The sequence below is a fragment of the Pristiophorus japonicus genome, chromosome 5, assembly GCF_044704955.1.
Source record: "Pristiophorus japonicus isolate sPriJap1 chromosome 5, sPriJap1.hap1, whole genome shotgun sequence".
Classification (NCBI taxonomy): Eukaryota; Metazoa; Chordata; class Chondrichthyes; family Pristiophoridae; genus Pristiophorus; species Pristiophorus japonicus.
In genome coordinates, this window is record NC_091981.1 from 47,348,648 (window position 1) to 47,361,856 (window position 13,209).

General features: G+C 44.9%; 1 protein-coding gene across 8 annotated transcripts in view; it reads left to right on the top strand.

Moving 5' to 3' along the window:
• elmo1 (engulfment and cell motility 1 (ced-12 homolog, C. elegans)) overlaps window positions 1-13,209 on the top strand; it is a 351,421-nt gene that overhangs the window by 199,358 nt on the left and 138,854 nt on the right. For all 8 annotated transcript variants that reach the window (XM_070880592.1, XM_070880596.1, XM_070880593.1 and 5 more), the window contains one exon: window positions 8,576-8,684. In XM_070880592.1, the coding sequence (XP_070736693.1) occupies window positions 8,576-8,684 (109 nt within the window). The remainder of the gene's footprint in view (window positions 1-8,575; window positions 8,685-13,209) is intronic.

Sequence of the window (13,209 nt, forward strand, 5' to 3'; positions counted from 1 at the left end):
AAAGGGTTTTGTAAAAAATTTGAATGTCACCAGCAGTGAACTGCATTAATTCCTGATCAGTCATCTAACTCGAGCCGGTATTGAGTCATTACAGAAATCAGACAAGACAGTCAATGATTACTCAAGATATTGGAACATTATTGGCTTTGCTGTTGCTCCAATTACTGCTGCCTATACTAAGTCTGATCTATTGAGCCCAAACTCTTGCACCCATGGAGGTCTAGTTAGAGGTCCCTGCAGAAAAGCATATTTCCTTCACAGGGTTTTCAAGGACCACCATCCAGAATCAAGATTTTAAACTTGCACAAACTAGGCAACCAGTAACTCCACAAACTGGGCCCTAGGCTCAAATTGCATCAAATCGATAATCACCAACACATATTTGTGAGAAGTATTTGGAAATTGGAATTCCTTACTGATCCTTCCTACAGGCATTAGATGGTACACACCACCAGAGTGAGGTGGACCATCTAGTGGTTTGGATTTGTGTTCTCACTATATTCACTTTGTATTTTGTTGTGAGATCAACAGAGCTACCAGAATTTAATTTCATAAGAAAAAATAAGTGGCAAACAAGCTGGTGTTTAGTTTTTAATTGTTAACTTAAAAATGTCGCTATCCAGTTTGCACAAGTGGAGATGGAGGAACACGTAGCTAGTAGCACTACTCATGAGGGCCATTAATTATCCAAAATGATGAGATAGGCTCACAATCTGTTTTATTGAAAGAAGGACCAAGTTGAGATCAATGTCAATGAGATGAAAGCATTGTACCAGCTTTATCTGTGTTACAGTCTTTCCGCAGTTGCACATCATTCACTATTGGGTCTTCCAACAGTTTTGTCATAGCAGCTCCCACGTTTCCCATTTATTGCAAGAATAACATTGAGCCATTGGCACATATTCCATTTATCGGAATGGTGTGAAGTCAGTCTCAGAAGAGACTATTCTGTGTCCTGCATTTCAAATGAGAAGAAAGGGAATCTGAAAATAAAGCTTTTGCCAGCAGCAAAAGAAGATTTCTACAGTGATCATTCTGAATTAGTGTAGCATTCTTCCAGTTCTATAAACATTAGATGTAACTTTTAGCAAAAGGAAACGGGCAGATTATATTCTGGTTGTTCAGGCAGATATACGTAATGCAGGGATCACAGTATGTCACAGCCTCTGGACAGAGAATAATGCAAGGAGAAATGTTTGATATTATTCATACTGGGTTCAGAAAATTGACATTGAATTGCTTTATAATGCCAGTAAACACAAGGGATTCTGATACATGGTCTGTCTGCACTAGGGCTGCCAATCCATCCGGATTGCCCCAGTGTCTCCAGGAATTAAAGATAAATCTTCAGAACATTGCTGCGAGCAACTCGGAAGAAAAATCAACAGGGCATTAAAATATTGGTCTATTTATAATTTTTGTTTTTAGGTTCATGGAATCATAGAATCAGACAGCGCAGAAGGGGGCCATTCGGCCCATCATGCCTGTGCCGGCTCTTTGAAAGAGCTATCCAATTAGTCTCACTTAACTGTTTTCCCCTTAGCCCTGAAAATGTTTCCCCTTCAAGTATTTATCCAATTCACTTTTGAAAGTTATTATGAATCTGCTCCCACCACCCTTTCAGGCAGTGCATTTGCAAGAATAACATTGAGCCATTGGCACATATTCCATTTATCGGAATGGTGTGAAGTCAGTCCCAGAAGAGACACCTCTGTGTCCTGCGTTTCAAATGAGAAGAAAGGGAATCTGAAAATAAGATCTCCCTTTCAGGCAGATCATCAAAACTCAGTGTGTTTAAAAAAAAAATTCTCACCATTGGTTCTTTCGCCAGTTATACCTTATCTGTGTCCTCTGGTTAGCGACTCTTCTGCCACTGGAAACACTTTCTCCTTATGTATTCTATCAAAGCCCTTCATGATTTTGAACACCTCTATTAAATTTCTTCTTAATCTTCTCTGCTCTAAGGAGGACAACCCCAACTTCTCTAGTCTTTCCACTTAACTGAAGTCCCACACCCCTAGTAGCATTCTGCACCCTCTCTAAGATCTTGACATCCCTCCTAATGTTTGGTGCCCAGAATTGGACACAATACTCCAGCTGGGGCCGAACCAGTGATTTATAAAGGTTTAGCATAATGTACTCTGCCTCTGTTTGTTAAACCAAGGATCCTGTAAGCTTTTTTAACATACTTCTCCGCTTGTCCGGCCACCTTCTAAGATTTGTATACGTAATCCCCCAGGTCTCTCTGTTCCTGGACTCCCTTTAAAATTGGACCATTTAGTTTATATTGCCTCTACTCATTCTCCCTACCAAAACACATCACTTCACACTTCTGTGTTAAATTTCATCTGCCATGTGTCTGCCCATTTCACTAACTTGTCTATTTTCTCCTGAAGCTTGTTACTATCCTCCTCACTGTTTACTACATTTCTGAGCTCCGTGTCATCTGCAATCTTTAAAATTATGCCCTGTATACCCAAGTCCAGGTCATTAATATATATCAAAAAGAGCTGTGATCCTAATACTGACCCCTGGGGGACAGCACTGTATACTTCCCTCCAGTCTGACAAACAACTGTTCACCACTACTCTGCTTTCTGTCCCTTAGTCAATTTTATATCAATGTTGCCATTAGTTATAAAATTATTGGAGAATATTTGTTTCTTAGTTACAAAAATATTGGAGAAGAATAAAAAAAAGGCTGTTTAGCTGAGTGGGACGGTTGGACGCGGGAGGTCATTCGGGAAGAAAATAAGGAAGGATTACTTCACGCAAAAGGCAGTGGGAATCTGAAACTCTCTCTTCTCCCCCTCCCCCCCCCCCCCCCCCCCCCCCCCCACTCATCCCCCAAAAGACTGGGTCAATTGTAGCTTTCAAGACTTGAGATCGATAGATTTTTGTTAAGTAAGGGTATCAAGGGATATGGAGCAACGGTGAGTAAATGGAGCAGAGATACAGATCAGCCGTGATCTAATTCAGTGGTGGAACATGTTATATATGTAAACTTGTATATACTCTGTACAGCCACCAGAGGGCTCATCCCTTGGAGTCCCAAGGGATCCCATAATCCCTTGGGAGCACAGGTATTTAAGGAGGCCTCACAGGTTGGAGAGGCACTCTGGAGACCTGCAATAAAAGACTACAGTCACACTTTACTTTGAACTCACAGTGTTCAGTCTGACTCTTTCTCCATACATAACAGAACAGGCTTGAGGGGCTGAATGGCCTACTACTTTTCCGATGTTTTTTGCATGTCTATGCCGAAACCTTCTTTTAGAAAAATCATATTCAAAACGGAATCAAAACATACCCTGCTGATTCACAATGCCATGACAAAGAATAAAGGATTCCCAGAAATAATTTTCAAACTATAATCTTTGGTATATGATGACACTCATAAAATCTTTTTGCCTAAAAATGTTGCTATTGTGGATTATGCTGTTACCTGAATCCCTTTGTTACATTGTCAAAGAAAGAACTTGCATTTATATAACTGCTTTCATAACCTCAGGACGTGAAAGCACTTCACAGCTAATTAATGAATTTTTAATTCTAATCACCATTGTTGTGCATACATTGTTACCACATGATTACTCATTGTTATTACTCTAGTCATTCTTTCCTAGCTCAAAGTTGTGAAACTCCTTGACCTAGAAATTTGACTGCGCAGCGCCTGTTTTTTGTGCAATAACTGACTCCTAAGCTTCCAATATGGCGAGCTGGAAGTGCGCTGCCCACCATATTGGTACAGGCAAAAAAATTGGCGTGCAGTGCCCATGTCTAAAACAGGCATTAGGATGTTTGTTTGAAGTCCCCACTGCAATATTGGGTTTCCCTGAATGCAGCAGGCTCCAGACCGAACAGGCGGTCCTTAAAGTGATTGTTACAGGCCACAATGAACAAAGTAAGTTTTCAAGATATGCTTACCTGAATGTGGAGCAGCTACACTACAGATTCACCAGGATGATAACCGGTTTAAACGGTTGAATTGTAAGAACAGGTTGCATAAAAACAGTTTGTATTCTGTTGAGTGTCGAGGATTGAGCGATAATCTAATCGAGGCGTCTTGTGCCGGGCATGCGGACGATGTGGCCCGTCCAACGGAGCAGGTCGACTGTGGTCAGTGCTTTGATGCTGGGGATGTTGGCCTGATCTGGAACACTGACGTTGGTGTGTCTATCCTCCCAGGGGATTTGCAGGATCTTGCGGAGACATCGTTGGTGGTATTTCTTCAGCGATTTGAGGTGTCTACTGTATATGGTCCATGTCTCTGAGTCATATAGGAGGGCGGGTATCACTACAGCCCTGTAGACCATAAGCTTGGTACTAGATTTGAGGCCCTGGTCTTCGTACACTTTCTTCCTCAGGCGACCGAAGGCTGTGCTGGCGCACTGGAGGCAGTGTTTGACCTCGTCGTCCTTGCTGATATTAGGCTCCCGAGGAATGGAAAATGGTCCACGTTGTCCAAGGCTGCACTGTGAATTTTGCTGACCGGGGGGCAGTGCTGTGTGGCGGTGTCAGGTTGGTAGAGGACCTTTGTCTTATGGATGTTTCGTGTAAGGCCCATGCTTTCGTATGCCTCAGTGAAGTCTCGTCACCGAGAGCATGCAGGAAACAAGCGCAGGTAGCAGCAAGAGCATGCGGCAAACCAACCTCCCCACCCACCCTTTCCTTCAACGACTGTCTGTGCCACTTGTTACTGAGACCGTAATTCCCGTATTGGACTGTACAGTCACCTGAGAACTCTAGTGGAAACAAGTCTTCCTCGATTTCGAGGGACTACCTATGATGATGATGATGAATCGAGGAGTTTATAATGATATAGGGATTCGATAGTGTACATCCAGAGAAACTATTTCCTCTGTTTTTTAGGGGAATCCAGAACAAAGGTACGTAAACTTAAAGTTAGAGCTAGGCCATTTAGGAGTGAAATCAGGAAGCACTTTTTTACACACAGGGTAGAGGAAATATGGAATTCTCTCCTCCAAAAGGCTGGGACAATTAAAGCTTTCAAGACTGGGATCTGTAGGATTTTGTACGGTAAGGTTGTGAAGAGATATGGAGCTAAGGTGAGTAAATGGAGTTGAGGTACAGATCAGTCGTGATCTAACTAAATGGTGGAACAGGCTCGAGACGTGCAGCTTAGTGGGAACTTTGTTGGTGGACCATGAGCCACTGTAGGTCAACGAGTACCAGGGTGATGGGTGAATGGGACTGCCTGCGTGCTAAGATACATGCAGCAGAGTTTTGGATGAGCTCGGGTTCGTTGAGGGTTAAAGATGGGAGGCTGGCCAGGAGAACATTGGAATAGTCGTGTCTGGCAAATAACACATAAATGTAATAGTAATGCGTGTTGTAGGAGCAACACAGAATAAGTGCTCATTTTTTAATAGTCATTTATTTATTATCCATCCCTAGTTGCCAAAGAGAGGGTGGTAGTGAGCTGCCTTCTTAAACCGCTGAGGTCTGGGGAGGGGAGAAGGGGGAAAGCGGGGTGCAGGTGTAAAGGGGGTGGGAGAACGTGATCTATCTTCCTTGTGGATCACGATCTTGCTCTCATCTTCCCCCTCCGTTCGACCTGGATCATGTTCTTCTGCCCCCTCCACACTCTCACCTTGTTCCCCCCTCAACAAGCTCCCCGCCCCCACTATTTCCCCCCCCCCCCCGCCCCCAGTGTTCCTGACCTATTCCACCCTGCATTTTCCAGATCTCTTCTTCCCCCCCCACTCACGTTCCTGACCTCTTCTTTTCTCTCCCCACCCCCTGTGATCCTGACCCTTTTTCTCTCTCCATACTCCTGATCTTCTCCGCCCCCAATGTTCCTGACCTGCTCCCCTCCCCTCCCCCCCTCCCAATGTTTCTGACCTTCTCTCTTTTCCCCTCCACACCCCTCCCCAATGTTTCTGACCTTCTCTCTTTCCCCCCCTCCCCCCTCAATGTTCCTGACCTTCTCCCTCCTCCCACTCCCCCTCTATATTCCTGACCTTCCCCCGGGTTCCTGACCTCCTCTCCTCTCCTCTCTTGAGCTCCTGCCTCTCCAAACTACCCCGCCCCCCCATCAATCGCCTCTCCTTCCCCCATCCCCCGACCTTCTCTGCACATAACTAAGGAAAGCGTGGCGGTGCATGCTGCAGCCACTGCACTGTTTGGTATTGTGCATGCGTGACCCGATCCATTTTAGTGATGTTGGTTGAGAGATAAAAATTGACCAGGACACCGGGAAGAACTCTACTGCTCTTCTTCATAATAGCACAGTAGGATCTTTAACGGCCACCTGAGAGGGCAGATGGGGCATCGGTTTAACATCTCATCCGAAAGACAGCACCTCCGACAGTGCAGCACTACCTTAGTACTGCACTGAAGTGTCAGCCAGGATTAGGTGCTCCAGTCTGAAGTGGGGCTTGAACCCTCAACCTTTTGACTCTTAGGCAAGAGTGCTACTACTGAACCACAGCTGACACGGATCATGTATTAGGCTGTGGGCTGCCACCAAGGTCAGACATTTTCTTTCACGATTGCTTGTAGCTGGATTCTGTTTTTGTGCCACACAGCCTAAAATAAGAAGGAATTTAAGTGCTATAATTGATGTAGAGTGGAATTGTTGATATTAACAGAGGCATTCAGGGTCTCTATGGCTGCTAAATGTAGCCTGACGTCTGCACAGCAGGAGCGTCATCATACTATGTGGTTCACCTGAACCAGGAATGTGTTAAAAGGAAATCTCTATGTTATTTGTTGCTGTAGTCTAGCATTGACTCATATAGAACTATTGCCAGCTGTGCAGTCCTGATCTGTAACGCTCTTTCATTGCTAATTTAAATATATATTGAATATTCTGATGGTCTTTGTTGTGGGCTCTCACAAACCTGACATGTGTGTGGTTGATTAGACCATAAATCGCAGTGCCTGGAATGGAAATGCATTGTGTACGGGACAATTCAAGTGCGGTGGTGGGGTAGGAGGGGGCGGTTAGGGAGTGTGGTTTCAAATTGAAATATTGCAGTGGCTTCGAGCCATCGATCAACTCCTGGTCTTGTCATGTGCTGTGACCTTGTGGAAACTAGTTGCGGGATTGTGTATGTTTGTATCTTCCAGTGATAGCTAGGGGTGCTTTCTCTTTTGGGGCGGGGAGGGGGGGAGGTGCTGTCACTGTACAAATGAGATTTGATATTTCCAACTAAGCTTAAAGCAAGCCCGAATGGCAGTCAATGTACGCTTCCTGGTTACATCTGCATCTCATTCCAAGACTAGGATCAAATACCATTGACAACATTATTATTTTATGACTCCCTGTCTAAATATGCACAGATTTGGTGCCAGGAATATATGTAATTGAGGCAGTTTGATATTTGTTAAGCTGTAAGGTTAGAATATGATGCTATTGAGGTCTGGTACTGTGTTTGTACAGCTACACAGAATTTTGAGATCTTAAATCTTCTGTGTGACTCTGTGACAGATTGAAGGATTTTTTTTTTAAAGTTTTCAACATAGGATGAGAGTCTCAAGATATTTACTTCTTCATTCCCCTCTTACTTGCTGCATCCACATGTCAGTGAGCCAGTTTCTGAAATGCTGCAGTGAACAAGGCTGTTGGGAGATGCTCATGCATGGCTCACGGCTGCACTCACATGATTACTATGCTGGTCTGTTTCCTTTCTATCCTCCTCTGCCCGTTTGTGTGGAAGAACTTTAGTCAGCACACTTCCAAAGTGGCAAAGCTGAGATTGGGATCTTGATGTATTCGCACAAAGTCACCTTACATCTCTGTACTTCTGGCCAGCGGGTGATATTCAGGGAATCTAGAAACCCCAAACTGCAATACAGGAAGTCTTAATTAGAGTAATTACATGTTTGGAACAGCCAAGAGGGTTTATCTGCAGTGTAGGTGATATCAATGCACTGGCATGGACCCATTGCATACCATTGTGTGGCACAGCAGGTTAGAACACCTATGTCCAGTTTCTCACAGTTTATCCACAATGTAGTAACCATGCACACTGTCTCTGAAAAGGAATTGAATGATGGTTTTTCTGAAGCAGTTATGTTGCACGCTTGCAGTGTGCTAGTGTCAGCTTCTCTTGCCTGACATCAAACATTGGATACCTTTTCTAACTAAAATAGTGGAGCATTGTGTATGTGTCATTCTTATTGCCAGTAATAATACTGGTGGAAATGTATTGGGGAGTCCAAAACTAGGAGCCATAAATACAAGATAGTCACCAATAAGGAATTCAAAAAAAACTTCTAAACTTCGAGTGGGGAGAATGTGGAACTCGCTACCACATGGAGTGGTTGAGGTGAATAGCATGGATGCATTAAAGAGGAAGCTAGATAAGTACATGAGGGAGAGAAAAAAATCGAAGGATATGTTGACAGGGTTAGATGAAGTAGGGTGGGAGGAGGCTCGTGTGGAGCAATGGCACCAGCATAGACCAGTTAGGCCGAATGGTCTGTTGCTGTGCTGTAAAATTCTATGTAATTTAAAATAAAGCCATTGGCTCTGATAACATTGTTGTGCTGATTACGCATGGAGCGATTGAGTGTAATTTTATTGCCCCTCTTGGGATTCTTCCTAGATCGTACTGGAGAACAGTAGTCGAGAAGACAAACACGAGTGTCCATTTGGTCGTAGTAGCATCGAGCTCACCAGGATGCTGTGTGAGATCCTCAAAGTGGGAGAACTTCGTAAGTTTTCATCTTGCTATTCTAGATATGGTCGCATAGTTTCAGTTAAAATACTGTGCATAGAAGGAGTCTCTGTTAGTACCCATTCTGTTTATAAAAAAAATTAAAAATGTTTTTTTTAAAGAAATATAAATAAGTTTAACATTCTTTTTGTTCCTGTCGGTTTAATTTTTTGGGAAGGGACGGGGATTGAACTTAAAATGTTGTCCATTCTTGGGTTCCTGTATCCTGCAGCACTAATGATGGCGAAGGCAGTATGGCGATGGGCTCCAGGCCACTCCCAGTGCTGCTACTCAGAGGTGCACATATCAAAGAGCAACTCCTCCAGCTATTCATTCTTGTGGAAGCATCCCACAGCTCCAGTGTGTATTTACATGTGTATGTGCATGCTTACATGTACACCACAGTGCTGATGACACCAGTGGACCCCCCTCCCCTGGTCCTCCCCTTCAATGGGTTACTTAGCACAACACTGTGAGGCAGCTGAAATCTGTTTTGCTAAGAACAATGGTTAAAAAGGTGTTCTTCGCAACTGAAATCTGTTTATTGCTGCCCCCAATACTGTTTAATCACACAGATAGTGTCCAGCCCCTCTGAGAACCTGACTGCTATTCTGAGAGGAGAAAGGCTTTTATTTAAAAACATTGACAGACAAATGTTGAATCTGGTCTAATGCTGCGAGCATCTCCAGAGTGTAAAACTGGCAGTTAGGTTGTCAGTTTCCCAGTTTACTAAACCTATTCATCTCTTCAGTGAGTTAAAATTTCAGAGTAGCTGGAGGAAAGGGCGCATGATTTGTTTTATCTGATGGTAGCTATTAAATTCATTTAGTTGCTAAGATTTTTGAAATCTTATTCATACTTACTGATGGTTGCTGAGCAGCATCTCTTGGCAACTTAGACTGCAGAGAGAGGTCAATTTATTACTGGTAGGTTGACAAAACTGCTGGAATGACTGAGAACATTTTGGAAATGTTAACTAGTATTTGCATTTATATAGCGCCTTTAACAAAGTAAAAGTTCCCACGGTGCTGCACAGGAGCATTATCAAACAAAATTTGACACTGAGGTACATGAGATATTAAGACAAGTGACAAGAGGCAAGTTTTAAGGAGGGTCTTAAAGGAGGATAGAGATGTAGAAAGTCAGAGAGCTTTAGGAAAGGAATTACTGAGCCCAGGCAGCTGAAGGCATGGCCACCAGTGACGGAGTGATGAAGATCGGGGAGGGGCAAGAGGCCAGAATTGTTAACACAAATAGAGGACAGCAGCACTTTAATTTTTGCCTGTGTTTCTTTTTAAATAGGTTAATGAGATCTGCGGCACTGTCCAGGCCATCTTATTTTAATGCTGTACCAAACCCCATTGATATGTAAAGCACAGGAAATGTTTGTAGTGAGGTTTTCAATTAAGAACAGTGCGACTGACTGCCCATTTAAACATAAATATAAACGGTCTGCTTAATATTATAATGGAGTGAGATGTACCAAAAATGCATGATATTTTAGGATCAAAATGAGTAGGATGTGATGGAGAAAGGCGCATAAACATTTGAAGCAGGACGGGGATCAGTTCTGGATTGATAAAGGGCTATGGGGAGAGTGGGGCAGTGGGATTAGTTTTGGATTGGTACAGGGCTATGGGGAGAGTGGGACAGTGGGATTAGTTTTGGATTTATACAGGGCTATGGGAAGAGATTCGGGCAGTGGGATTAGTTTTAGATTGGTACAGGGCTATGGGGAGAGTGGGACAGTGGGATTAGTTTTGGATTTATGCAACAGTGACAACTTGTATTTATATAGCGCCTTTAATGCAGTGAAACGTCCCAAGGCATTATGAGATAAAACAATTTGACACCAAGCCGCATAAGTAGAAATTAGCGCAGGTGACCAAAAGCTTGATCAAAGAGGAAGGTTTTAAGGAGCATCTTGAAGGAGAAAAGAGAGGCAGAGAGGTTTAGGCAGGGAGTTCCAGAGCTTGGGGCCTAGGCAACGGAAGGCACGGCCACCAATGTTTGAGCGATTATAATCAGGGATGCACGAGCACAGAATTAGAAGAGTGCAGACATCTCGGTGGGGGTTGTGGGGCTGGAGGAGATTACAGAGATAGGGAGGGTCGAGGCCATGGAGGGATTTGAAAATAAGGATGAGAAGTTTGAAATCGAGGCGTTTCTTAACCGGAAGCCAATGTAGGTCAGCGAGCACAGGGGTGATGGGTGAGTGGGACTCGATGAGAGTTAGGACACGGGCAGCCGAATTTTGGATCACCTCTAGTTTACGTAGGGTAGAATGTGGTAGGCCAGCCAGGAGTGTGTTGGAATAGTCAAGTCTAGAGGTAACAAAGGCATGGATGAGGGTTTCAGCAGCGGATGCTCTGAGGCAAGTGCAGAGACGGGTGATGTTAGGGAGGTGAAAATAGGCGGTCTAAGTTATGCTGCTGTATGTGGTCGAAACCTCATTTCAGAATCAGATATGACACCAAAGTTGCGAACAGCCTGGCTCAGCCTCAGACAGAAGTTGGGGAGAGGGATGGAGTCAATAATTAGGGAATGGAGTTTGTGGCGGGGACCGAAAACAGTGTCTTCAGTCTTCCCAGTATTGAATTGGAGAAAATTTCTGCTCATCCAGAACTGGATGTCAAACAAGCAGTCTGACAATCTAGAGACCATGGAGGGGTCGAGAAAAGTAATATTGAGGTAGAACTGCGTACATATGGAAACTGATGCTGTGTTTTCGGATGATGTCGCCAAGGGGCAACAATGTAGAAGAGAAATAGGAGGGAATCAAGGATCGATCCTTGGAGGACACCAGCGGTAACGATGCAAGACGGGAAGAGAAGCCGTTGCAGGCGATTCTCTGGCTATGGTTAGATGGATCAGAATGGAACCAGGCAAGTGCTGTCCCACCCAGCTGGGTGACGGTGGAGAGGCGTTGAAGGATAGAGTGGGCAACCGTGTCAAAGTCAGGAAGGACGAGGAGGGGTAGTTTGCCTTTGTCACAGTGACAACGGATGTCATTTGTGACTTTGATGAGAGCCGTTCCGGTACTGTGGGAGGTGCGGAAACCGGATTGGAGGGATTCAAACATGGAATTGCGGGAAAGATGGGCACGGATTTGGGAGGCGACAACACGTTCAAGGACTTTGGAGAGGAAAGGGAGGTTGGTGATGGGGTGGTCGTTTGCAAGACGGACGGGTCGAGGGTTGTTTTTTGAGGAGAGGGGTAATGACAGCAGATTTGAGGGGGACAGTAGCTGAGGAGAGAACACAGTTAACAATGTCAGCTAACATGCGAGCCAGAAAAGAAAGTTGGATGGTCAGAAGTTTGGTGGGAATAGGGTCGAGGGAGCAGAAAGTGGGTCTCATGGACAGGATTAGCTCGGAAAGGTAATGCGGGGAAATCGGAGAGAAACTGGAGAAAGATGAGGTCAGGACTAAGGCAAGTGGGGCCCTTAGCGGAAGTTTGACCCGGTGCGCGAAGGGCAGAGGCAGAGGCGGCCGAACGGATGGTCTCAATCTTCAAAACAAAGAAGTCCATGAGCTCCTCACATTTATTGTCATGGTGAGGGTGGAGACTGGGGAGAGGGGTTTAAAAAGACAGTTTGCAGTGGAGAATAGAAGCTGAGGTTTATCTTTACATTTCAGAATGATTCTGGAATAATGAGAGATTTTGACAAACAAGAGCAGGACCCAATGGTGCTTTATGTGGTCCAGCTATATCTGGCTGTTTGGCTAAACCAGTTGTCTGCCATATCCGTTCAAGTCTGCGTCCCTTGGACTTAAGAGAGCGAAGATCAAGTCTGTACTAGGGGGAACGGCCAGGGTGACAGAGAAATTGTGTTAACAGGGTCTAGGGCATCAAAGGTGGTGGTGAGGGTGTGATTGAGCAGATCTGTAGCTGCAGAAATGTCCTGGTGAATGGAGGGCCAAAGGCTGGACAGTTGGGAGCTCATGTACAGTTGTAAGAGAGTTGGGAAAGAGTTTTTCCAGGGGGGGGGGGGGGGGGGACACTGTTGGGGGGAGGGGTGGGGTGGGGGGGGAAGGGCGTTGTGAGTAGAGAACGATGCGAGGAAGTGGCCTGAGATGGCCTTATCTGTGATTGACACAATGGGAGTAGCGAGGCCACGAGAGATGACAAGGTCAAGGGGGTGGTCGTGAATATGGGTTGGTGAGTTTACATGGAGGGAGAGATTAAGGGAGGATAGGAGGCTAGTGAACTCAGAGGAGAGAGCATGATGAATTGAGATGGAGATGGAGGTTGAAATCACCGAGGTTGAGATGACGTTCGGCGTAGAGGCAGAGGGAGGAAAGCAGTGAAGAAATATCGGTAATAACATTTTTAGGGTACTTGGGTAGGCGGTAGAGAACAATATTTTAAATGAGAGGGAGAGGGATGGAATAGGGTGAGATGCTCAAAGGAGGGGAAAGTGCCGGAGGAGTAGGGGACAGACCAAGGTGTGATTTGCTGATGAGAGTCACGGTCTGAGCGGGGCAAGTGGTGGAAGGTATAGCCAGGTGGGGAAGCTTCAT